This window comes from Lipotes vexillifer, unplaced genomic scaffold, assembly GCF_000442215.2.
Source record: "Lipotes vexillifer unplaced genomic scaffold, Lipotes_vexillifer_v1.1 scaffold2019, whole genome shotgun sequence".
NCBI classification, from domain to species: domain Eukaryota; kingdom Metazoa; phylum Chordata; class Mammalia; order Artiodactyla; family Lipotidae; genus Lipotes; species Lipotes vexillifer.
In genome coordinates, this window is record NW_006795869.1 from 1,020 (window position 1) to 26,998 (window position 25,979).

Here is a 25,979-nt window from a genome sequence, read left to right on the forward strand (position 1 = left end):
AAGAAATAGTTTCACTAGCGCCACTGGTAGCTTAAAAGACTGACTGTATCTTACAAATATGCTTTCTCCTGGGGAAAATGGATACACAGGAATATATATAGTCCTTACTGCATGTAATGATTACTATGCCATTAGCATAAAGATTGCTATATTAATAAGCCTCAAGTATGGGGAGATGTTGGTCGAAGGGTACAAATTTTCAGTTATAAAATGAATGAGTTCTGGAATCCGATGTACAGCATGGTGACTATAGTTAACAATATTGTAGTGTAACTTGAAATTTGTTAAGAGAGTAGGTCTTAAATGTTCTTACCACACACCTTAAAAAATGGTATCTAGGTGAGGTGATGGATGTGTTAACTATATTGTGTTGATCATCTCACAGTATATACATAAATCATCATGTTGTACACGTTAATTTATATAATTTTGTTTGTCAATCATACTTACATAAAGCTGGGAAAAATTAAGCATCAAGTGCCTACTGTGCTAGTCACTGAGGAGGCAAGTGATAATCAGAACAGGCAAGGTCTCTGCCTTCTTGCAGCTTTATTTTTTTCATGGGAGAGGCAGGCACTATGCTTAAACAAAATATAATTATAAAATTTTAAATTGTGCTAGGTTCAATAAAGGAAAATATAAGGTTCTCTGTGGGAGCATAACAAAGGATCCTGGTTTTAAGTGGGGCCTAAGGAAGACCCCTATTAGGAAACAACATTTAAACTGAGACCTGAAAGATTTGTAGAAATAAGCAAAAGCAAAGGAAAGGAAGGGAAAGAAGCTTTCCTAGGAGAAAAAAGCATGAAGAGCTTGGTTGACGGACCACACTGAAAGCAGTGTAATAACATATTGAGAGAAGGGGAAGGCTTGAGAACTCGGATACTATGCAAAGGATTTGGTATTTTATTTCAAGAGTAGTGAGTGAGATGCTGCTGAGAAGTTTTGAGCTGGGGAATCTTCTGATTCAGTTAAAGTTTTAAGATCACTCTTGCCACTGTAAACAATGGATCCAGGGAGGGTTCTGCTGGCTTATGAAGAGGTCTTAGGAAAACTACAGGCCTTGTTGTTAAAGGGGAAACTGCTTCAGCTTTTACAAGCTAGTTTTTGAAAACGATTAAGTGATGGTGAATAGGGACAAAAATGAGAAATTGGTATGTCTGAAAACCCTACTAGATCAGTGCTTCTCAAACTTTAATGTACATTCACATCACCCTGGCTTTTTGTTAAAATGCAAATTCTGACTCAGCAGGTCTGGAGTGGGGCATTTCTGCATTTCTAACAGCTCCCAGGTGATGCCCATGCCGTTGATCCTTGGCTCACACTTTGAGTAGCAAGTGGCTGGGCTAGTATATATGTTCTAAATTCTATATTCTAATCTTCTAATACCTATCAGCCTTCTTGGCGGTATGGACAATTGTCAAATTTGAGTATTTAAAACTGGAGGTTTTAAGAGAGAAAGTATTGAGGACATAGGTCAAATACGGCTTTTCATCTCTTCAATAAATATCCTATATATACTTCCTATATACCTATCTAACCTCTCTGCCTACCACCCTTCCTCAAGTTTCAGTTAAAATTCAGAAAGGACTATATGCAACCAAAGTGGTGTCCAAGATAAGCGTACAGAAATAGTATGAGGTTCTTTACATCTAGTATCTAATGGGGTGATGTGCATCATTAATTAAAACTTACTATGTGCCAGGATTTTACCTGCCTTATTCATTTAATAAGATAGGAACTCAGGAACCCTTAGAGGGTAGTTTCTTGTCTAAGGATGTACAACTCAGTTCTAACTTATAGCTGACTCTCTTATTCATTATCCTAATCATTACTATTTTGTTTGACTACAATCCTAAATGCAGAAAACTTCAGACTCTTTATTCTGTGGCTAAAGGCTTTGTATTTCTGATATCCCAATCATTTTATAAAGGCCCCAGGTGGTAAATAAAACCTGGTCTTTTTTCTTTTATGTTTTTTTTGGTGGGGGAAGGGAGTGAAGAGGGGGTATTATCCTTTATTAGCAATGCAACTTCTCTTTGTGGTGTGCCATATGATCTTGAGAAACAAATTGATCAAGTAAAGGGAAACTTTAGAGATGCTCTCTGATTGAGGTTACGCTTGTTGGGACGAACAGAATAGAAATTTCACATTGCTCCCTGGTTGTTAAGAAATAAGAGCTAAGCAACAACATCCAATTTAAAAAATCTGAATTGTACTTTTAAATTTCATAAAACAAAGTTAAACCAAACACCTGGTAGCTCCTGTAGATTTTCTCTACTGAGGAAGTGACCCGTAGTTCTACAGTCTGATTTGGTAAAGATATAACTGAAATTATCAGCACCTCCACAGAAATGCTAAATGCCTCGCCACAATATGGTCCAGCTAGGTAAGTTTTACCTAGTCCTCCAACAAACCAGATAAAGTTGGGTCGTTTTCGGTTTGGTTTGAACCCCCTTCTTGGGGGTTGAAGTGTTTAATAGGCCCTAGTTCGGCTTGAAGATTCGCAGAAAGGCCATCTCCATCACCCTGCAGTTAGGTTTACAGCTCAGGTGGGTTTCCGATGCGCGGATACTGCCAAGGAGCTCTGGCTGTAAACTCTGGAAGGAAGCCAAAGGAAAGAAGCTCCCGGCGCTAGCGCTGGTCCCGCTCGGTGAGCCGGGCGCTGGCGCATTTTTCGTGCAGTTATTGGCTGGGACTCTGCGTGCCGCTGTCGGCCAATGAAGAAGCTGGAGATCTGGCCCCGGCCCGGCCCCTCTTGGCGCCGCGGGATGAGGCAGAGACTGAATAGCCGGCGAGCAAATCAACGGCATCCAGAAAGCCATGTCCGACTCGGAGCCCAGCGCCCGAGCGTTAACCCGCTGAAAGTTTCTCAGGAAAGAAGCCGGGCCAATCTGGACCCCGCTAAGAGGAACTGCCTTTGAGTGAGATGGTCCCAGAGGCCTGGAGAAGTGGACTGGTAAGCACTGGGAGAGTGGTGGGAGTTTTGCTTCTTCTTGGTGCCTTGCATAAGGCTTCCGCCGCCGTCATTCGCTATGAGATCCTGGAGGAAAGAGAGAAGGGTTTCGCGGTGGGAAACGTGGTTAGGGACCTTGGCTTGGATCTCGGCAGCCTGTCAGCCCGCAGGCTCCGGGTGGTGTCCGGAGCTAGCCGAAGATTCTTTGAGGTGAACTGGGAGACGGGAGAGATGTTCGTGAACGACCGCCTGGATCGAGAGGAGCTATGTGGGACGCTGCCCTCCTGCACCATAACTCTGGAGTTGGTAGTGGAGAGGCCCCTAGAGCTGTTCAGCGCGGAAGTGGTGATCCAGGATATCAACGACAACAATCCCTCTTTTCCTACCCGGGAAATGAAATTGGAGATTAGCGAGGCTGTGGCGCCGGGGACGCGCTTTCCGCTCGAGAGCGCGCACGATCCAGATGTGGGAAGCAACTCTTTACAAACCTATGAGCTGAGCCGAAATGAGTACTTTGCGCTTCGCGTGCAGACGCGGGAAGACAGCACCAAGTACGCGGAGCTGGTGCTGGAGCGCGCCCTGGACCGGGAGCGAGAACCAGATCTCCAGCTGGTGCTGACAGCGTTGGACGGAGGAACTCCGGCTCGCTCGGCCAGCCTTCCTATTCGAATCGTCGTGCTGGACGCGAATGACAATGCGCCCACCTTCAACCAGTCCTTGTACCGGGCGCGCGTCCTGGAGGATGCACCCCCCGGCACTCGCGTCGTGCAAGTCCATGCAACGGATCTGGATGAAGGTCCCAACGGCGAAATCATTTACTCCTTCGGCAGCCACAACCGCGCTGGCGTGCGGGAACTATTCTCCTTAGACCTTGTAACTGGGGTGCTGACCGTCAAGGGTCGACTGGACTTCGAAGACGCCAAACTCCATGAGATTTACATACAGGCTAAAGACAAGGGCGCCAATCCTGAGGGAGCACATTGTAAAGTTTTGGTAGAGGTTGTGGATGTAAATGACAATGCCCCGGAGATCACAGTCACCTCCGTGTACAGCCCAGTCCCTGAGGATGCACCCCTAGGAACTGTCATTGCTTTGCTCAGTGTTACCGATCTGGATGCTGGGGAGAACGGGCTGGTGACTTGCGAGGTTCCACCAGGTCTCCCTTTTAGCCTTACATCTTCCCTCAAGAATTACTTTACTTTGAAAACCAGCGCAGCCCTGGATCGGGAGACTGTGCCAGAATACAACCTCAGCATCACGGCTCGAGACGCGGGAACCCCTTCCCTCTCAGCCCTCACGACAGTGCAGGTGCAAGTGTCCGACATCAACGACAACCCTCCACAATCTTCCCAGTCTTCCTACGATGTTTACGTTGAGGAAAATAACCTCCCCGGTGTTCCAATACTAAACCTAAGTGTCTGGGACCCTGACGCCCCGCAGAATGCTCGCCTTTCCTTCTTTCTCTTGGAGCAAGGAGCTGAAATAGGGCTAGTGGGTCGCTATTTCACGATAAATCGTGACAGTGGCGTCGTATCATCCTTAGTGCCCCTGGACCATGAGGATCGGCGGGAGTTCGAATTAACAGCTCATATCAGCGATGGGGGCACTCCTGTCCTGGCCACCAATATCAGCGTGAACATATTTGTCACTGATCGCAATGATAATGCCCCCCAGGTCCTATACCCCCGGCCTGGCCAGAGCTCGGTGGAGATGCTGCCTCGAGGTACCTCCGCAGGCCACGTGGTCACGCGTGTGGTAGGCTGGGACCCGGATGCAGGGCACAACGCCTGGCTCTCCTACAGCCTCTTGGGAGCCCCCAACCAGAGCCTTTTTGCTGTGGGACTTCACACGGGTCAAGTCAGCACTGCCCGCCCAGTCCAGGATACAGATTCACCCAGGCAGACTCTCACGGTCTTGATCAAAGACAATGGGGAGCCGTCGCTGTCTACCACCGCGACCCTGACTGTGTCGGTAATCGAGGAATCTCCTGAAGCCCGAGCTGAGTTCCCCTCCGGCTCTGCCCCCAGGGAGCAGAATAAAAATCTCACCTTTTATCTACTTCTGTCTTTAATCCTGGTCTCCGTGGGGTTCGCAGTCACAGTATTGGGAGTGATCGTATTCAAAGTTTACAAATGGAAGCAGTCCAGGGACCTATACCGAGGGCCCGTGAGCTCCCTGTACCGAACACCAGGGCCTTCTCTGCACGCGGACGCCGTGCGGGGAGGCCTGATGCCTCCACACCTTTACCATCAGGTGTACCTCACCACTGACTCCAGACGCAGCGACCCGCTGCTGAAGAAACCAGGTGCCGCCAGCCCACTGGCCAGCCGCCAGAACACTCTGCGGAGCCTCGATCCAGTGTTCTATAGGCAAGTGTTGGGTGCAGAGAGCTCCCCTCCCGGACAGGTAAGGGTTAGCAAGTCATCCTGGAATATTAATGCTTTCTGATTCCTGCATCAGTTTCAGGAAAGTATGTAGCCGCCTTTATTGTCGGTGATCAAGATGTTTTCCTAATGATGCATCCACATTTTCACTTGGCCTTTCCCAGATCAAACCTCCTGCCTTTGGGGGAGGGGGATGGCCCAGCTAGACTGTGGTTTGTGGTCCCACACAGTGTGGAGTTAATTGACTTATCTGTGGACACAATTCAACCCTCAGTACTCACTTGCCATAGCAACTAACCAATCCTGCTAAAGGGTCATTAAGCTATAACTCACCATCTCAGCACTCAAGAGCTTAGCTTGGTGTCATCTGCATTGAGTACAAGCTGATGAATACCTCTAACCAGTGGCAGCTGCTAGGAATATAAAAACTGCCTCATCTGTCCATCTTTCAAATGATTGCCACATCTGCATTAAAGCTAATGGTTTGCTGATAATTTTCCTTTGACTACACAGATCCTGTACCTCATTCTTAGATGACTTTCTATGAAAGAAATAAAATTCTAGGGTCCTTTAAATTTTATTTCAAGCACAGTGCTGGAAATTTTGTGGACATTACTCACAAAAATTTTTATGTTATGATAGTAATACATGTGCATTATAGAAAATTTGGAAAATATGTAAAAGTATAAGAAAAAAATTAAAACTAATTATATTCCCCAAACAAAGGTAACCACCATTCATTATAAAAGCAAAAGTAATCATTTATTTTGAAGATAAATCCAGACAATCCGGAAGAATATAAAGTACAAAATGAAAGTTCTTCTTGCCCAAAGTGTTATTTCCTATCCTTTCATCATTTTTCTTGGGTATACACATGGTGTGAAAGGTAGGTAAATTCATATCCTGAGAAAAAGATAAAGCTTTCATTTATTCAGGATGGTGTGCAGGTCTTTGTTTTGGAGTGAAATTAAACACACTTCCATTTGTGGGAGAACAACTGTTACTTTGTTACTAATAAGTGTATTATTGCTATCAAGCCTTGGGTTTGGCAGTTAGACACTTACCATCTATGAGTCCATGACCAAGTTACTCTCTTTTCTAGACCCTTTTTCATATGCAAAAAGGGAGTAACAAGGGTTTTATAATATTAGTGCATGATATAATATATGCACAGTGCCTAGTATATCAAAGGTGTTAAAAAAATTCTTAGCTATGACTAATATTTTTTATTAGTTCTTAACCCACTCCAAATCTTAATTAAACACACTTTAGAAATGAACTAAACCTGGAGACAGTCAAAGATGACAAAGTAGAGGCATAGATGGAAAGGCTAAGGAAGGATGAAAGCCAGAGAGAAGCAGCTGCTGCTTTTCTGGTCAGACTGGAAAACAACTGGCATTTTCCCGTGGACAATGTTCTCAAACTTGGTTGCACACCAGAATTACCTAGGGACCTTTTAAAAATTCTGAAGCCCAGGCCACATCCCAAATGGACTAAAGCATAATCTCTTGAGATGGGACACAGGCATCAGTAGTTTTTGAAGGTCCCCAAGTGATTTCAATGTGAAGATGACTTTGCAAAGCATTGCCCTAGGACCTGCCAGTCTGTCAATTAGCATGTTTTTGAAGCAAAGTGTTATTCTGGTGTTCACAAAACGAGCAGCCAGCCTTATTGGGCCAAACTGAACTTTAAAAAATTCTGTGATGTTATTTCCCAACCTTAAAATATTATATAGAATAGCTGTAGGAGAGCATTGTAAGGAAGACTTATATAAGACATTTCAGTCATCTGAAGAAAAAATCTTCCTCAACGACTGGCACCTGGGCAACTATTTCTTTAAAAATCTAGAGCTAGGCAATGGATATGGGGTTTCTTTTGGGAATGAAAATTTTTTTCTATAACTATACTATGGTGATTGTTGCATCATTTTAGTATATGTGAATATACTAAAAACCATTGAATTGTACATTTTAAAGGGATGAATCATGTGGTATAATGGATGAATTATATATAATAATATATAATTATTTATATATAAATATATATTATTTATATAGCTCAATAAAGGTGTTTTAAAAATCTAGAGAGGGGAGAATCACATACCTGGCATAAAAAGGTCAAGTCTAGGATGTGTAGGATTTAGGCTTTATGATCTTCCAGTTCTAGTAATATAGATTGTATGCCTGTTTGTTTTGCTGTGAACTTGCAAATAAAAGGGATTGAGACCTATAAGAGGTCTAGTTCTTTGATATTAAAGGCATCAGTAAAGGACCAGTTTATGGTTAGAGGGATGACAAACTGGTAGAAAAATGATTTAAGTTGTTATAGAAAGAGGGGCTTCCCTGGTGGTGCAGTGGTTGAGAATCTGCCTGCCAATGCAGGGGACACAAGTTCAAGCACTGGTCCAGGAAGATCCCACATGCTGTGGAGCAACTAAGCCCGTGCGCCACAACTACTGAGCCTGCGCTCTAGAGCCCACGCGCCACAACTGCCGAAGCCGGTGTGCCTAGAGCCTGTGCTCTGCAACAAGAGAAGCCACTGCAATGAGAAGCCCGCACACCGCAATGAAGAGTAGCCCCTGCTCGCCCCAACTAGAGAAAGCCCACGCGCAGCAACAAAGACCCAACACAGCCCAAAATAAAATAAATACATTTAAAAAAAGAAAGATGTTTAAAGAAAAAAAAAAAGAAATATGTTATAGAAAGAGGCTTTATTTCTTTCTAGAAAGACCAGAGGTGGCAGTGGGGAGATCCTAGTACTGCAGTGACTAGTTGAGCTTTACACAAGTCTCCTAACCTTTCTGACCTTCAGTGTTCTCATCTATAAAATCTTCCAAAATTGTAAGAGTGAAAAGTAATGCATATAAAACGTATACTCAATATAAAGTACTCATATAAAGTACAAGTATTCAGTAGATATTTGTTGAACTAATAGTGATATTATCATTTCACCATTTATTGAACATCCCTATGTACCAGACACTTTAAAAGATAAAAAGACACAGTCCCTGCTGCTCTGGTACGCAGGGTACTGTAGGAGACAGACACGCACACACACCCACAAAAACGATAATGGAGATCTGTATAATACAAGAAGCAATGGGAGCAAAGGAAAAGAAACACCTAAGCCTGGGGAAATCAGGGAGACTTCATAGAGGTGATGATGCTTGATCTGAGAACAAAAGGTTGAGCAGTAGTTTGTCAAATAATAAAGGGGAAAAGGGGGTAGAGAGGGACCCTTGCAGGAGATTCCATGAAGAAGGATTATGATTTTTCATTATTGCTGAACCTTAAAGTGTGTTTGTAAAACAATCTTTGCAGGAGATAAAGTGAAGCAATTAGGCAGGAGTTAAATCTTGAGTTACCTTTATGCCATGCCAAGGAGTTTTTATTTTATTCTATATCCATGATAGTCGTTGCAGAATTTTGAAGAGACATAAATGTGATGTCATTAGGGTTTTTTGTTTGTTTTGGAGAGATTATTCTGGCAGCCACAAATGAAATGGATTGGGGATATTGGGACTGTAGACAAAAAAAAAAATTAGAAGGCTATTTTAGTATTTGAGAAGATTGATAAATGCTTGAACCAGCACAGTGACAGTATAGATGGAGGTAACTGTAGTGAAATTACCAGCACTCGTTCATTGTCATGATAAAGGGAATGAGGGAGAGGAATGAGTCAAGGATGACCCTCCTTACTCCTCTCCATTGTGACTGACCCAGCTTGGGTGGCTAATGGTGTCATTGCACTGAGATAGTGAATCCTGGCATAACCACCTGATAGGTCAGATTGATTGACATCTCCGTCATTCCCATGGGAGGAGGTTTAGGTGTTTGGGAGTAAAAGAACACAGAAAGCAGATACCTCCCTTTGAGACCAGAGTGTTGGTTGCTGGCCTCACCATCGAAAGGATATTCTTGAGGATCAAGGGCTTGGGAAAACACCTGGGGAGGATAACCTCAGGTTTTGCCACTGGTTTTGGTAGCCTAGGTGAGGATTCAGATGAATTTTTAAAATCTCATGTCCAAATCAGGCTGGATTTTTCTCTTTGTGCTCTGGTGTGTTTGTGACTTGAACTACAGTTTACAGGTAACTACAGTGTGAATTGAACGATGTTTCTGCATTTGTGCAAGGTGGTAGCCAGGCTCCAGGGAGGGTCTGGATCAGGGTAGGGGTGGGGTGAGATCAAGTCTCCCTTGCCAAAAGGCCCCCTAGGGCTAAGTGAAAAACTTGCTCTTTTGAAACAGTCACTGTTGGTAATTAGCAACATATCAAGCATACAGTGGTGTCAAATAAAGGAGATTTGTAGGCACTGTGCTTTTGGTAGCAGATCTCAATCATTCATGGAAGCTATTAAATCTGTGAACATTAGCATTCTGCCAGGAAGTGAGATGTAGTCCTTAGCGTCTCCCAGACAAACTGATTCTTTACTGATTTGGAACATCTCTCTCTCCTGGCTTCCTCCCCCCTCCTTCACCTCCTTCCATACTGTCCTTGAAATCAGTGAATGGCAATTTAGTATACCACCAGTGGGTATCTGAATAAGAGAGGTTTGGTTTCTGCTGCGCCTTCTGTTACAACAAAAATGTGTACTGCATAAATTTAATAGGCTACCTTAATGTGTAAGCCTTTTCTGCAAAGAGGTGGATATATTTCTGAATAATCTGCAGAGGGGCAGAGTTTTTAGTATAAGGCAGTGTTTCTAAGTAGCTGTTGCTCTAATACAATCAGACTGAGGCAGAAGCTACTCATTTAGAATACTGGTGGATGACAACATTGGCTTGAACAAAGTGACCAGTCTCAAATGGCTACTCACTCTCTGGGCTGCAGGTTGCTAGGGCTCAGGCTGTCGCTGTTTTCCCCCACCGAAAAGGGGCGGGGTGGTGTGGGCTGGGAATTGGTGTGTTAGAAAAAAAAAAATACGTCTATGTTGTCTGCCTCTCCATAGAGGTAATAACCCGTGGGGGGAAAAAATGCTGTTGAACAGGAGGAAGGCAAAAAGATAGGTGTGTTGTTTTTTGTTTTTTCTTTCCTTTTTCCAATGCTGCGACGCATTTACCCTGCTGCTATTGGGACGTTCTCTGCTTAGCCTATTGGCTGAGCCCAGGAGCCTCTGTCTGCCAATCGGGTGGAGGAAGGCAGACAAATCTACCCCGCCACCAGCAAAAAAAACGGCGCGTAACCCTTGCAGCGCCGGCCCAGCCGCGCCAGAGCTGGCGCGGGGAAAGGGAGATTAGGTGTCTCCAGCTGCTGTGGCCGTTCGGGGCGGGTCGGCTTCTTCGGCTTCTCAGGACCAGATAGAGAACTAGTGGGCGGCAGCAATGCTCCGCAAGGTGAGAAGCTGGGTAGAAATCTGCCGGGGGACTACCCTTTTGTTCCTTTTTTGCCACCTGGGTTATGTTTGTGGGCAGATCCGATACCCGGTCCCAGAGGAGTCACAGGAAGGGACTTTTGTAGGGAATGTCGCCCAAGATTTCCTGCTGGATGCAGAGAGCTTAGCAGCTCGCAGGCTGCAGGTCGCTGGAGAGGTGAACCAAAGACACTTCCGTGTGGATTTGGACAGCGGTGCCCTGCTCATCAAGAATCCAATCGATCGAGAGGCACTGTGTGGGCTCAGTGCCAGCTGCATCGTGCCCCTGGAGTTTGTAACAGAAGGGCCTTTGGAAATGTACCGAGCAGAGGTAGAAATCGTGGATGTGAATGATCACGCCCCCCGATTTCCTCGGCAGCAGCTGGACTTGGAAATTGGGGAGGCAGCTCCTCCAGGACAGCGTTTCCCCTTGGAAAAGGCTCAGGATGCAGATGTGGGGAGCAACTCCATCAGCAGCTATAGACTAAGCTCCAATGAACACTTTGCACTGGATGTCAAGAAGCGCAGCGACGGCAGCCTGGTCCCAGAGCTGCTCCTGGAGAAGCCTTTGGATCGGGAAAAGCAATCAGACTACCGCCTAGTGCTGACTGCTGTGGATGGAGGGAACCCCCCGAGATCTGGCACAGCGGAGCTCCGGGTGTCAGTGCTGGACGTGAATGACAACGCCCCAGCCTTCCAGCAATCCAGCTACAGGATTAGCGTTTTGGAGAGCGCGCCAGCCGGCATGCTACTCATCCAGCTCAATGCCTCTGACCCAGACCTGGGTCCCAGTGGTAACGTCACCTTTTCTTTCAGTGGTCACACCCCTGATCGTGTGAGAAATCTCTTTAGCCTGCACCCCACTAATGGAAAGCTTACTCTTCAGGGGCCCCTAGACTTTGAGAGCGAGAATTACTATGAATTTGATGTTCGGGCTCGAGATGGGGGTTCTCCAGCCATGGAGCAACATTGCAGCCTTCGGGTGGATCTCCTGGATGTAAATGACAATGCCCCCCGCATCACAGTGACCTCAGAGCTTGGGACTCTCCCTGAGAGTGCAGAACCTGGCACCGTGGTGGCTCTCATCAGTGTGCAGGACCCCGACTCAGGTTCAAATGGAGATGTGAGCCTCCGTATTCCTGACCATTTGCCCTTTGCCCTGAAGTCCGCCTTCAGGAACCAGTTCTCCCTGGTGACTGCTGGGCCCTTGGACCGAGAGGCCAAATCCAGCTATGATATCATGGTCACTGCTTCTGATGCTGGGAGCCCTCCTCTGAGTACCCACAGGACCATTCTCCTCAATGTCTCAGATGTGAATGATAACCCACCCTCTTTCTTTCAGAGGTCACATGAAGTATTTGTTCCAGAGAACAATCGCCCAGGGGACCTGCTTTGCTCCCTTGCAGCCTCTGATCCAGACTCTGGCTTGAATGCCCTTATCTCCTACTCTCTCCTAGAGCCCAGAAATCGAGATGTGTCAGCTTCCTCCTTCATCTCTCTGAACCCCCAGACGGGAGCTGTTCATGCTACTCGATCCTTTGACTATGAGCAAACACAGACACTGCAGTTTGAGGTGCAGGCCCGGGATCGGGGCAACCCACCCCTTAGTAGCACCGTGACAGTTCGTCTATTTGTACTGGACCTCAATGACAATGCACCAGCTGTGCTCCGCCCTAGAGCCCGACCTGGTTCCTTATGTCCACAAGCACTGCCTCCATCAGTTGGTGCTGGACACCTAGTTACAAAGGTGACCGCTGTGGATTTGGATTCAGGTTACAATGCTTGGGTTTCATATCAGCTCCTGGAGGCCCCAGATCCCAGCCTGTTTGCAGTCTCCCGCTATGCTGGGGAAGTGCGGACGGCTGTTCCCATCCCAGCTGATCTCCCGCCTCAGAAGCTGGTCATTGTGGTAAAGGATAGTGGTAGCCCACCACTCTCTACCTCCGTTACTCTCCTGGTGTCCTTGGAAGAAGACACTCATCCAGTTGTCCCTGATCTTCGAGAATCTTCAGCTCCAAGGGAAGGAGAATCCCGCTTGACCCTGTACTTGGCTGTATCTCTAGTGGCAATTTGCTTTGTCTCCTTTGGCTCATTCGTGGCGCTAATCTCGAAGTGCCTGCGTGGGGCTGCCTGTGGAGTCACCTGCTTTCCTGCTGGCACCTGTGCCTGTCTCACCCGATCTCGAAGGAGAGAGGGGCTTCCTCCTTCCAATGGGATCCTCCGAATCCAGCTAGGGTCAGATGATCCTATCAAGTTTGTTGATGTGGGCGGCCACTCTCATGGCTGTACACCCTTGGCTTCTGCACCCACTCGGAGCGATAGCTTCATGATGGTGAAGTCACCCAGTGCACCTATGGCAGGGGAACCTGTTCGCCCAAGTTGCCCACCCTCTGATCTTCTCTATGGGCTAGAGGTGAGACCTTTGCAGGCTCAGCCAATGCTTGAGGGTTATTCTGAGGCAGGCATGTGTCTGGGCCATGTCCCAGAGAGTACTGGTCTCTCTGTAAGAGCCTGTAGTGATGTCACCACTTCTGTGAGTGGTAACTATGTGGTAGATGCTATGCTTTAGAAGTGTTTTGTGAATCAACCAAGGAGTTTTCACGGGTTAGTACTTGAGGTGGGTTATGCCCTTATCTGAGAGTAAGAATTGAAAGTAAGTGATCAAGAGGCAGGGTATTGTGGAAACGCACGACTGGAATGTGGATCATGTGGAAGGCTCTTGTGCACAAGGTACACCTAAACCCTGGTGGCTGCTTTCTCTACTCTTCCTGAATGTGAGGGGGCCAGGGTCTGGAACACTTTAGGTTAAGGGGAGCTAATATCTTTGCCCCACAGTATCATCTACTCCCTAATCCACGGTGAAAGGGACTCTCTGCTTGAAACATAGCAGAGAGCAAAAAGAAGAAAGAGCCCAGGGAGTAGAGAGGGATCGAGGTGGAAGCAGGGATCTTTTGTCCAGGTCTTCAGGACTCCCAATCAAGTCCCCACTGGGATTTGAGCTAGATTCAGTAGACTGGGGCAGGGGAACATTACCTCTTTGGGAGGAAAAGGCAATACGTGAAATCACTAAATGTCTAAACCTGTTTTACTGCTGAGGAATTCATAGAGACAGCCACTGTGGGAGTCTTTAAGTAGTTTCTTCTGAATTGATGAAACCATAAAGCCTTCCTTGGGTGACCTGGATCAGTCCTAGAAATGTTCCTCCTATCACAAGCTGTGATGCCCATTCCATAACTGAAGTCTAGGATCTCAGAAAAATTGAATCCTTATAGCCCTCAGCTGACACTGAGATTCCTCGAAGTACTGCTGGAGAGTCTGAGCAAGACTCTAAAGGGTCCTAACAAATCTCTTCTGTCACCGTGGCAGTGTTTGGTAGGATGGGGTAGGGAGGGGCTCACACATGAGCTTTGCCTCCCTGAGAAGGACAAAATTTTGTTGGTTCAAGCAAAGTAGTGGGAGCTTCTGAAGTCATGCAGGAAGTTGCTGGGACAGAACACTGAGAAGTTCTATACCACTTTGTCTTCCCTGTTGAGCACCATCTGAGCTGCCAAGGGGGCTGAATCAACCTGCAGCATGAAATGAGTGGGGAGGTAGGAGGCTTCTGTGACACAGATTTGCAGCGCCTGTTCCTAAGGTTTCCAGGACTGAGGAGACTTGATAATTGGTTGGTAGCACAGACTTTTGGGCCAATCAGACTCAGAGCCAAGGTGGGGGATCTGCTCTTCCTGCCCGCCTCTCCTCCCCCAGCTCCCCAGCTCCACTCAGATTGGATTCCCCTCCCCCCCCAACCCACCCCCGCCATTTGGTGACTAAGAAGAACTGCTGCAGGCAGACAAACCTCGGAGCAGTTTTTTAAGAGGCTGGAAGGAGACATAAGAGATTTCAGCTGCTACATTCCAAGCCCTGGGTCTGCCTTCGAGACAGGACAGCACAGAGTCAGTGTCCAGGAAGGGACTTCTGGGTCATGGGGCCCAAGACACCCCCGCAGCTCGCTGGGAAATGGCAAGTGCTGTGCATGTTGTCCTTGTGCTCCTGGGGCTGGGTGTCTGGGCAGCTTCGTTACTCAGTGGTGGAGGAGTCTGAGCCGGGAACTCTGGTGGGGAACGTTGCTCAGGATCTAGGCTTAAAGCTGACAGATCTGTTGAGCCGCCGGCTGCGGTTGGGCTCTGAGGAGAGTGGGCATTATTTTTCCCTGAGCTTGGTGAGTGGTGCTCTGGCAGTGAATCAGAAAATTGACCGAGAGAGCCTGTGTGGAGCCAGCACCAGCTGCCTGCTGCCACTACAGGTGGTGACCGAACACCCGCTGGAGCTAATCCGTGTAGAGGTAGAAATCCTGGATCTCAATGACAACTCTCCTAGCTTTGCCACCCCTGAGCGAGAGATACGCATCTCAGAATCAGCTGCACTTGGGGCACTGTTCCCACTGGATAGTGCCCAGGATCCAGACGTGGGTACCAATACCGTGAGCTTCTATACTCTGAGCCCCAGTAGCCACTTCTCTCTGAACGTGAAGACCCTAAAAGATGGGAAGCTGTTCCCAGAGCTGGTGCTAGAGCAGCAGCTGGACCGTGAAGCCCAGGCAAGACATCAGCTGGTGCTCACTGCTGTGGATGGGGGTATCCCACCCCGCTCAGGGACCACCCTTATCTCCATCACTGTGCTGGACATCAATGATAATGCTCCGACCTTCCAGTCCTCAGTTCTACGTGTGGGACTCCCAGAGAATGCACCCGTGGGTACACTGCTGCTCCGCCTCAATGCCACTGATCCAGATGAAGGCACCAATGGCCAACTAGACTATTCTTTTGGAGACCATACGTCTGAGGCAGTGCGGAATCTCTTTGGCCTAGACCCTAGCAGTGGAGCAATCCGTGTGTTGGGCCCCATAGACTTTGAGGAATCAAGTTTCTATGAAATTCATGCAAGAGCCCGTGACCAAGGACAGCCAGCCATGGAAGGCCACTGTGTGATTCAAGTGGATGTGGGGGATGCAAATGACAACGCCCCGGAGGTACTATTGGCCTCTTTGGTCAACCCTGTCCCGGAGAGCACACCAGTGGGCATAGTAGTGGGATTATTTAATGTGCGGGACCGAGACTCAGGGAGAAATGGTGAAGTGAGCCTTGATATCTCTTCGGGCCTGCCATTTCAGATTAAGCCTTCCGAGAACCACTACTCACTGCTAACCAGCCAGCCTTTGGACCGTGAGGCCACATCCCACTATATCATTGAGCTGTTGGCCCGCGATGCGGGCTCACCTCCCTTGCACGCCCATCTCACCGTCAGGCTCAACATTTCAGATGTAAACGACAATGCACCCTCCTTCACCCAGCAGCTCTACACTGCTTACATCCCAGAAAACCGGCCTCCAGGCTCCCTTCTCTGCACCGTGGCTGCCTCTGATCCAGACACTGGCGATAATGCTCGCCTCACCTACTTCATTGTAGGGAATCAGATTCAGGGAGTCCCAGCCTCCTCCTTTGTGTATGTCAACCCTGAGGATGGGCGGGTCTTTGCCCAGCGTACTTTCGACTATGAATTGCTGCAGATGCTGCAGATCGTGGTGGGCGTTCGAGACTCTGGCTCTCCCCCATTGCATGCCAACACATCTCTACATGTGTTTGTCCTGGACCAGAATGATAATGCCCCAGCCGTGCTGCACCCCAGACCAGGCCGGGATCTCTCAGTCCCCCAGCGTCTCCCTCGCTCTGCCCCTCCTGGCTCCTTCGTCACCAAGGTGACAGCCGTAGATGCTGATGCAGGCCACAATGCCTGGCTCTCCTATTCACTGTTGCCACAGTCCACAGCCCCAGGACTGTTCCTGGTGTCTGCACACACTGGTGAGGTGCGAACAGCCCGGGCCTTACTGGAGGATGACCCTGACACCCAGCAGGTGGTGGTCCTGGTGAGGGACAATGGTGACCCTTCACTCTCCTCTACAGCCACGGTGCTTCTGATTCTGGAGGATAAGGACCCTGAGGAGATGCCCAAATCCAGCGACTTCCTCACACACCCTCCTGAGCGTTCAGACCTTACCCTTTATCTCATTGTGGCTCTTGTGGCCGTCAGTCTCTTATCCTTAGTCACCTTTACCTTTCTGTCAGCTAAGTGCCTTCGGGGGCACGCAGACGGGGATGGGGGTGGGGGTGAGTGCTGTGGGCGCCAGGACTCGCCCTCCCGGGAGTTCTATAAGCAGTCTGGCCCCAACCTACAGGTGAGCTCAGACGGCACACTCAAGTACATGGAGGTGACGCTGCGGCCCACAGACTCGCACAGCCATTGCTACAGGACGTGCTTTTCACCAGCCTCGGACGGCAGTGACTTCACTTTTCTAAGGCCCCTCAGCGTCCAGCAGCCCTCGGCTCTGGCACAGGAGCCTGACACCTTCCGGTCCCGCTCTAACACGCTGCGGGAGCGGAGCCAGGTGAGGGGCTCAGCGCGACCCCTGGGGGCGGCAATGGAGAAGCCTCCCAGCCACATCAGGGACTTTGAACTTGGCATCCGCTCCTCTGGTGCGGGCTCGGCCCGAATGTCGGGACTGTTTGGACGGATTGTGTGGAACCAGAGGTGTGGCTGAGGCAGGGATGGGGCTCTGAGCCCGGGGAGGTGATGGTGATTGTGGTTGAGGGGGAGACAGGAAAGGACCGACCCCACATTCAGAAAAGCCTGGGGTCTGGCGATCATTCTGGCGATTTCCGCCAGGTCCGGGGTCCGGGTGGAGGCAGTCACAGATCCACGCCTTCAGCTAGCCTCCGAGGCTCCGGTGCGGGCACGCTCCACTGGTCCTGAGGTTTCTTCTTAGGTTTCTCCCCACTCCCTTGACCTGTGACTTCGCTGTTATTCCCAACCCTCTTTATTCCCACATCAAACCAACGCGTCTGTGGACAGAGCAGAAGCGCGCCCTCAGGGCCCGCACGAGCCACGCACCGCGCACGGGCTCGCCGCGCCTCACCCGCGCACGCATACGCCCCCTCGCACTTGGTCTTCCGCGTACACCGCCTTTTACTGCCTGCCGCTCGCTGCCAGGTACACTGGCTGTTCTAAACCGCTCACAGCTTCCCTCCCACCCTGCTGCTCGCCTCAGAGGTACTGACTGAGCGCGCCCAAGTTGTGGCCGTCCGGCCCCTGACGACTCTGGAGCCGCCTCCCGCCCCCGCCCGGACCTGGACCGGTCGCCTACTGACGAGCCAGAGTCGCCCGCAGTGTAGCCACTCTGGGCGCTCTAGGCGTGGGGCGGGCAGGACTCTATGACCCGCGGGCTGGCGGGTCCCGCCGGGCGCGGAGCGGAGGCCGGCGGTGCCTCCAGCCCAGAAGCCTAGCTCGGGTCGGCCAGGCTGCCCTGTGGCCCAAGGGACGGCGGGGTCCGGTCTGGGACGAGCGAACAGGCCTCTATAGGACAGGCCGCCCGGGCCCTCTGTGGCACCACCGACCTGTCTTCTGGTGGGAAGTGGGACCCTGGAACACCTGGGCTCTGGACGCTAAGATATAGGCTTTTGGCTCCGTCGTCACCACATGTGCCCAGCGATCTAGGATCAGGGCTTTGGGAGTGACCAAATTATCTGACACTCTGGCAAGTCTTTCTTTCCTTGGTTGTTGGAAAGCCAGGGCCTCTCTCTGCCAGAAGCCAGCAGGGTGCTTGCAATACATGGGGAAACTATAATGGTAAAAAGCACACGTTTCTGTAACTCCAGGAGCTTTTATTCAAAATATGTCCGTACCCCATCCTGCCCCTCGAATCAGAATTATAGTTTGGAACAACACCCCCATGTGATTCCGATAGCTAATTGAGAGAGCCTTACTACAACTTCCTCTTAGAGAACCACAACATCTCCTTTGCTCTTCCCCACACCTGTTGGGTAGGTACTAGAATCCTCCCTCTTATAACTGAGTTTCACAGAGCTCAAGTGACTTGCTCAAGTTCACAGGGTAAGTGGTCGAAAAAGATCTAATCTAGGTCTGTCTTAACTCCAGAATTTGTGCTTTCAATCACTTGGTACTTGTAAAACTGGAGAACAGGAGAGACAGTTTGTGTCTGCTGGGATGAGGCAAAGGGGGGCATTCTTTCCCTTTTAGAGCCTAACACGTGAAGAAAAGCCTACTGGGGCTCCTTATTCCTGAGCATCCCTAATTGAACAAACTTGGACCCACTGTCCTTATGTAGGTTGTGAGTTGGCCTAGTTCCTGTCCTCCAGTCTGTCATGGTTCCTGCATCTCCATGTAGATTCTGCTGTGTCTAAGAATATGGTAACTGAGAGCTGGACATCCCTGTGCCCTTGCCCATGGCAGCTCCAGAATGGTGCTTGTAACTCCTGTTGTACCTGGGATGCTAAGTTTCTGGGTTCTGCTTACATCACTGCCACCTGTGAGACTTAGAGTGAGTCATTTGGCAGCCCTGGGTCTTCCTTCTCCCCAGTGTAATCGGAGGTGCTCACACCTCCCTCTCTGCTCCTGGGAGTGAGTGTGACAATTACCAGAGCACCCCAGAATGGAGAGGAAATGGCTCTAGAAGTGCTCCATGAGAGTGTGTGATGGGATAATACACCCTCTGCAAAGGCTGGGAGGGTCTTGGAAGTGAAGTGGCTGGCTAGAGTCCCACACCTTCATCCAGGTGGGAGAGGGCTACAGATCTGCCCCTGGGGAGCCCTGGAGATCGAGTTGGCTCTCCTTGGAGCCTGTGGGAGCTTGATCTCTGCCGGGCTCCATCCCAGCAGTTCTCTCTGTTCCAGACAGAGCTGCCTTGTTCTCTCCTCCTTAGTCAAAGCCATTGTCTGGCACAGAGTTCTGGGGGTGGGAGGTGTCCTGGGGCTTGGATGCCCTGGCATCCAAAGGCCCAGTCTGGCATAACTCCTAAATTAATAATGTATTTAGCTGTGGGAAGGGATCCTTGAGAGCCAGGGGTCTGAAGGAGGTGTCCTTCTGAATGTGTAAAGGTACAACCTGGCATGAAAAGGGTTACCCAGAACAGCAGCCATCTTGCCGCAGAGGATGCTTTGTTCCCAGCTGCGGAGCTGAATGAAATTCTTTCTAGGGCTGGTGGAATTCTCATGTAAAAACCTCATCTGCGACTTTCGGGGGACTTCTCTGCACCCCTCCCCCCGGTTTCACAGAAGATGCTTTCAGCCCTTGAATCTCAGAAGTTCTGAGTCTGGGGGCAGGGAGGAAGGGGCCAGTTCCTTAGGAAAGGAATCTGGGTTTGCTCACTGTGGTCAGATAACTGTGATTTTATCTCTTTGTCTCTGTTACCTCAGACCTCTGAGACCTGAGGTATATTTTGTCTTTGAAAATGAGCCTACCTCGCCCTCATCTTACCCCATTTGGGTACTCAGCCCCTTTCCCTCTGTTTTCTCCACAGCAAGCCCCGCCCAACACGGACTGGCGTTTCTCCCAGGCCCAGAGACCCGGCACCAGCGGGTAGGTGACTGCCTCTCCAGCCCACCCTCTCCTCTGCGACATTTTTCTCAGTGATGACGTGGGAGGAGATGGGGGGAGGGCTCAGCATTTGCTACAAATGGCTTCCTCCCTCAGTTCCAGATTTCAGGGAGGTTTTGGTACGTTGGCGGCTGGTACACAAACCCCAGAAGGAAGACGCTCCTACTCTGGCTATTTTGGAAACGCAATTCACACACTCATCCCTTCCCTTCGCCCCACCACACAAACCTTTTCCTGTATCTTGGGGGCTCCGTGGGAGCAAAGGATGGTCTCAAGGAGGTCTCTGGGCGGAGAGGAAGGTTTTTATACCTGTCCACCGGCTCCATCCTCCTGCTCCAGATTTGGCTGGTCTCCGTCCTGACTGGGGTTCAGGCAGAGGAATCTGGGACAGGAGGAGGAAGGGAGGAGCTGTCAGCAGCCAGAGCCTCCTCCGGAGCCGGCAGGAAAGAGCTGAGGCTGAGGGGAGGGAGGTCGGGCAGCTGGCGGTGGGGCTGGGGACGGAGAGCCTGCAGCCTTCTCTGCCTGCAGGCCCTTTGCCTCTGACACTCTCTCACCGTCCTCGGCTCAGTCTCTATGTTAGTTTGCAATCTCTGCCTCTCCCTCTCTTTCTCGTCTCGATCTCAGTTTCTTTCTTTATTGCTGTATCTTGGTCCCTACCATTTGTGTCTACTTGCACTGATCTGTGCCTCTTGCTGAGCCTGCTTATGGCTAGGTGCTCAATAAATGTGGAATCAATGAATAAACGTGACTCCGCCTTAGTCTCAGTCTCTGTTTCTCCTTTTCCCTCTGTCTCTGCTTCCCTGTCCCTGTCCTTGACCTCTCTTCTGTCTCTCCTTCTTTCATCATTTCCTAGTGTCCTGGTGTTCTGTCTCCAGTCTCTTTCTCTCCCTCTCACTGTTTCTCCATTCTTCTCTGTTCTCAGCCTCTCTGTGTCTCCTTTGTCTCTGTCTCTGTCTCTCTCTGTATATCTAAGTCTCTTGTCTGTCTCTTTTTGCCTTAATGGGTCTCTTTCTCTGTTGTTCTTTCTTTATCTCTCTCTCTCTCTCTTTTATCCTTTTACTCTGTGTCCCTCTCTCTGTCTCTCATTTCCTAAAACTTGTGGGCAAGCCAGCACACACATGCCCGCCCCCCAGGCTCTCTCCCTTCCCAGCCCCTCACAGACAGAGCCTTTGATCTCTGCTCTCCACCATATACACCCTCCCATCCAGGCTGCCCCAGCTGCTCAGATCAATCTGGTATGAATTCCTGCTAAGACAGGAACTCCCTGGGGCGAGCAGGCTGGGGTGGGGTGGAGGGGGAGGAGGACTTCAGCAAAAGACCTGCAGTTGGTCTGAAGGGAGTGGGGTCAGCTCTGGGCCAGGCCTCCCTGTTAGAAGTCTGGTGACCCTGGGAGCCTGGTGGAGTCCAAGAAGCCCAGGAGACAGAGGGAGGGCAGAGCTTGGGCTGCCTTCCCCACCTCCTCGCTGGTTGGACACTTGCTGCCCACATTTCCCCAGATGCTGAGCCCTCACTGCCACAAGAACCCAGGACACCTTGGTGTACGGTGGAGACTCCAGCTCCTGGGCATGTGAGTCCTGCCTCTGGTATTGAGGTCTCAAGGCAGTTAGTTCCTAGCAGGCCCCTAGAAGGCAGCAAACCAGATGGCTTGGACCTGCCCTTGCCCCTCCCTTGACCCCAGCTTTCTCCTTTCTCCCCGCTGGTCTTGCCAGCCTTCCCACAGGTTTATCGGTTAGGTCGTTCATGTATTCGTTCATGTATTTATTCATTCAACAAATATTTATTGAGCATATACTATGAGCCAGGCCCTGTGCTAAACATTGGCCTGTAAGAGTGAACAAGCAGACACGATCCTTGTACTCATAGGCTGCCATGACAGCAGGGAAGACAGAAAATTGACAACAAGTCACACTAAAAAAATTTCTAGTTACAAATCATAGCAAGTTCTGGGAGGAGGGTCATGTGAGTGTAATGGGGGAGGGGGATAGAGAAGACCTCCAGGAGGAAGTGCCATTTGAGCTGAGGTGACGAGAATTACAGGGCAATTCATGTTCCCTTTACCCACCGCCACCCCAGGCCATATACTGGCCCTGAAGCAGAATTCATTGCTGAACTTGAGAGCCCCACCAATTGACTCTTTTTTTGAAAATAATTTTTATTGGAGTACAGTTGATTTACAATATTGTGTTAGTTTCAGGTGCACAGCAAAGTGAATCAGTTACACATATTCACATATCCATTCTTTTTTAGATTCTTTTCCCATATGGGTCATTACAGAGTATCGAGTAGAGTTCCCTGGGCTATACAGCAGGTCCTTATTAGCCGTTTGACTCTTACGTGCCTTCTAGACTGGCTGCCTCAAGTCCCTTTTCATCAGATGAGAGACTTGGTGGCCTAAAGTACATGAGGGATCTCTTGGGGAGATGGAGGAGAAGGTGCAGGGCTCTCCCTTCCTTAGTTAACTTGAGGGGGATGGAACAAACATTTATGATTCAGCTGCACAGGGGCCCAGATGAAGTCAAATGTTAGGGGCCCAGTCCAGCAACTATAACTTACCCCTTTCATTCATTCAATAAATAGTTAATAAGCACCTACCGTAGGACAGGTAGTATTCGAGGTGTAGGAGATATAAGATAGACATAACTTCTGCCTTAGGGAGTTTACAGTGTGTTGAGGGAGACAGATATGAACCAAATAATTACTCAAAAAACATTGTAAGATTACAGCTACCCTAAGTGCTGTGAAGAGCAGTTCCTGGTGGTGAGAGTATAAAATAGGGATTTGACCTGGTCAGGGAGCAGGAGGACATCCAGGAGGAAATGAGGTTGTGGATTAACCAGCTGAAGGAAACAGGGAAGAGCATTCCAGGTGGAGGGAAGAGCATGTGCAAAGGCCCTGTGGTGAGGCCTCTCAGGCTCAGCAGAATGATGCAGGTTTTCTTTGCTGCCATTCTGAGGAGTTAATGGGGGTGAGAAGATGAAGAGGGGAGATTTCTCTTATTCAGTCTAACCCTGGTTCTGGCTCCCCACTGCTTCTCTGGCCTATCTTGGCTACTGGGACACCAGGTTCAGAGCAGGGCTAGCGTCGAGTTCTTCAGTAAACCTGGTTCAAGTTCAAGCCAGTGCCCTGTCCCATTGCCTAGACAAAAGGAAGTCCCTGCCTGCCAGGTGTTCCTCCTCTCCACCGCTACCCCTGCTCAGGTCCTCCTTTTGGCTTCTGATCCCAACAGCTGTTGTCTCAAGCCCTGAGCCCAGCAAGCCAGTTCTCCTTTCTCAGGCTGTACCCCAGGCCCCGCCCTGCAGCTGTTCCCAGCCTCTGCCCAGAGGAGGGTCTCCATTTGGCTTTCCCTGGTCCCCACACTGTTCTCCTTGGATGGCTCCACACTGCCATTTCCCCTTCCATTCCACCTCCCCTGAGAGACACTATCCCTGCTCTCCCTCAGTTTGGGCAGTCATTCAACAGACAAATAGCATCTTATTTTTTTCTGCTTATAAAATAATCCATGCTCATTATAGAAACATGAGAAATAGAGAAAACAGTTTAAAAGAAAAAGCACTCATAATTTTACAACCCAGCCTCTGGGACTGCCCCTCCACCCCCCCACACACACAGCACACTAGAATACAAACTTCTTAGGGCAAGAATCATATCACCTCTTAAATCCTAGGGCCTGTCACAGGCACTGGCACATAGTGGGTACAGGTTGTAGTTCTGCCTGTTGCCAGCTGTGTGATTTTGGGAAAGTCTCTCAACCTCTCTGAGCCCCAGTTTCATCTGCTGGGAAATAGGGATAATAACACTTATCTGTAGGTGGTTCTGAGGCTGAAATAGACAATATGTATATAATTTAGTCAGCCCACTACCCAGAAATAAGGAGCTCTGAGTAAATGGTTCAAAAAGAAGTCTGTCTCTCTACTCATCTCCTGCCCACATGCTTGGCCTCCAGCCTTCAATCATTTCCCAAGAATCCTTTCTGCCCAGGCCGTCGTGGTTCCAGGCCCAGCCTTCCACTCACCTTTATTCCCTCAACACCATCACCCACCACCACAGGGTATCCTAACCTGGTGTCTGACCCTGTTGTCTACCCCACAGCCCCAAACCTCTCCCTGCTGCTCACCCCCCTACCTGCTCTCCCCTCTCTTTCCCCGTTAGGCCCTTCACCTCGGCCTGAGGCCACCTGCCTCAGCCCTGTGCCCCCAGGCAGGCCCAGAGAGAGCTCAGTCTGCCTGCAAGTAAGGACTCCTGGATTTTCATGGAGACAGAGGTGGCTGAGGCTCCATCACTGGTCTCCCGTCCTCCCAGAGGTACCCCCAACCCTCAGTCTTCTCATAGGAGCAGCCATGACCTTTAAATACTTAAATCCGATCATGACAGCCCCCCTTTTATATACTTCAGTGGCTTCCCAGAGCTCTTAGGATGAGACCAAAATATTTAGTGTACACTCTGCAGCCCCAGGCCCTGACACCACCACGCCTTATGGCAGCCACACTGGTTTTCTCTTAGTGGTTTGAACTCACCAAGGTCCTCCCAGCCTCAGAGGCTGGGGCGTATTGCTCCCTCTGCTTGGAAAGCTTTCACAACACTACCCTTCTCCTAGTTAGCTTAATTTTACCCTCAGTTTTTTACTTTGAAATGCTTCAAACCTCTCAAAGTTGAAAGAATCATATGATGAACATCCAAATACTCTTTTAAACCTAGATTCATCAATCGTTAATATTTTGCACGTTTACTTTCTCCTCTCTCTCTGTCAACGTGCGCACACACACCTCACACACTTTTTTTCTGAACCATTTGAGAGTTGCAGACATCATAACATTTGAAACACTTTAGTATCTCTCTCCTGATAACAATAACATTCTCATACATAACCACAAAAGAATGATCACATTTGAGGAATTTAACATTAATGCAATAATATACAGTCTACTAGCAGTTTTTCATAAATGTTCCCCAAATGTCCTTTCAACCTGTATTTTTTTTCTTTCAGCTCCAGAATTCAATCAAGGAACACGAATTGCATGTGCTTGCTACCTCTCTTTCATCTCCTTTAATCTAAAACAGCCTCCTTACCTTTTGGAGGGTTGTGTTTTTTAAGACATGTTTTAAAGAGCCCAGGCCAGTTGTCTTTCAAAATGTCCCACAGTCTGGATTTGCTGATCATTTTCTCATGGTGAGATCAGCTTACAGAGTCTGATAAGAATACTGCGTGGGGGACATTGTACACCTTCTGCTGGGAATCATTTCCTGTCAGTTTGTCCCATTGTCCGTGATGCTCAGTTTGTTCCCTGGGTTACAGTGGTATCCCCAAGATCTCCCTGTTACAAAGATGTTTTTAAATATTGGTGATTAATAAGTAATCTGTGGGTGATATATGAGACTGCGCAGCAACCTTTCGCTGCTTTTAGTATTTTAGTATTCACTGATGATCCTTGCCTGAATCGGTTTTTACATCAGCAGTTATACAGTGTTGATTTTCTATCACTCCTCGTACGTTTGTTTGGCTGGCATTCTCCTGCAGATCACCTGGATAGTCTCTTCAGATTTAAATACGCTGTCTTTTCCTTGAGGAAGCCTGGACTGACTGGCTCCCTAACCCCAACTAGGCAGAACTCTCCTGTACCCCTGCTCCTAGCCTCCATGGCACTTGCTTGTCACAATTACAATTCAATTATTGTGTGATTATTTAATATCAGCCTCTCAATGGAGATCGAGCATGGTGAAGTCAGGCTATTTCAGTCATGTTCACAGCTACAAACCCAGCACCTAGTCCTGTGTCTGGCACACGGTACTTGCTCAATAAATACTGATTGAATAAATGAACCCAGAATCCCAGTTCTTCCCATTCTGTGGAGGGAGAAATGACATT

General features: G+C 49.1%; 1 protein-coding gene across 2 annotated transcripts in view; it reads left to right on the top strand.

Annotated features, from left to right (window-relative positions):
* The first annotated feature begins 2,926 nt into the window (after window positions 1–2,926).
* The window catches only part of LOC103081185 (protocadherin gamma-C3), a 30,921-nt gene continuing 7,868 nt past the window's right edge, over window positions 2,927–25,979 (top strand). Inside the window, exons 1-2 of one of the 2 annotated variants that reach the window (XM_007467934.1) lie at window positions 2,927–5,359; window positions 20,040–20,098. In XM_007467934.1, coding sequence (XP_007467996.1) covers window positions 2,927–5,359; window positions 20,040–20,098 — 2,492 coding nt within the window. Of the gene's footprint in view, window positions 5,360–14,651; window positions 17,112–20,039; window positions 20,099–25,979 lie in introns of those variants that run through there. The other variant, XM_007467933.1, reaches the window with a different exon arrangement.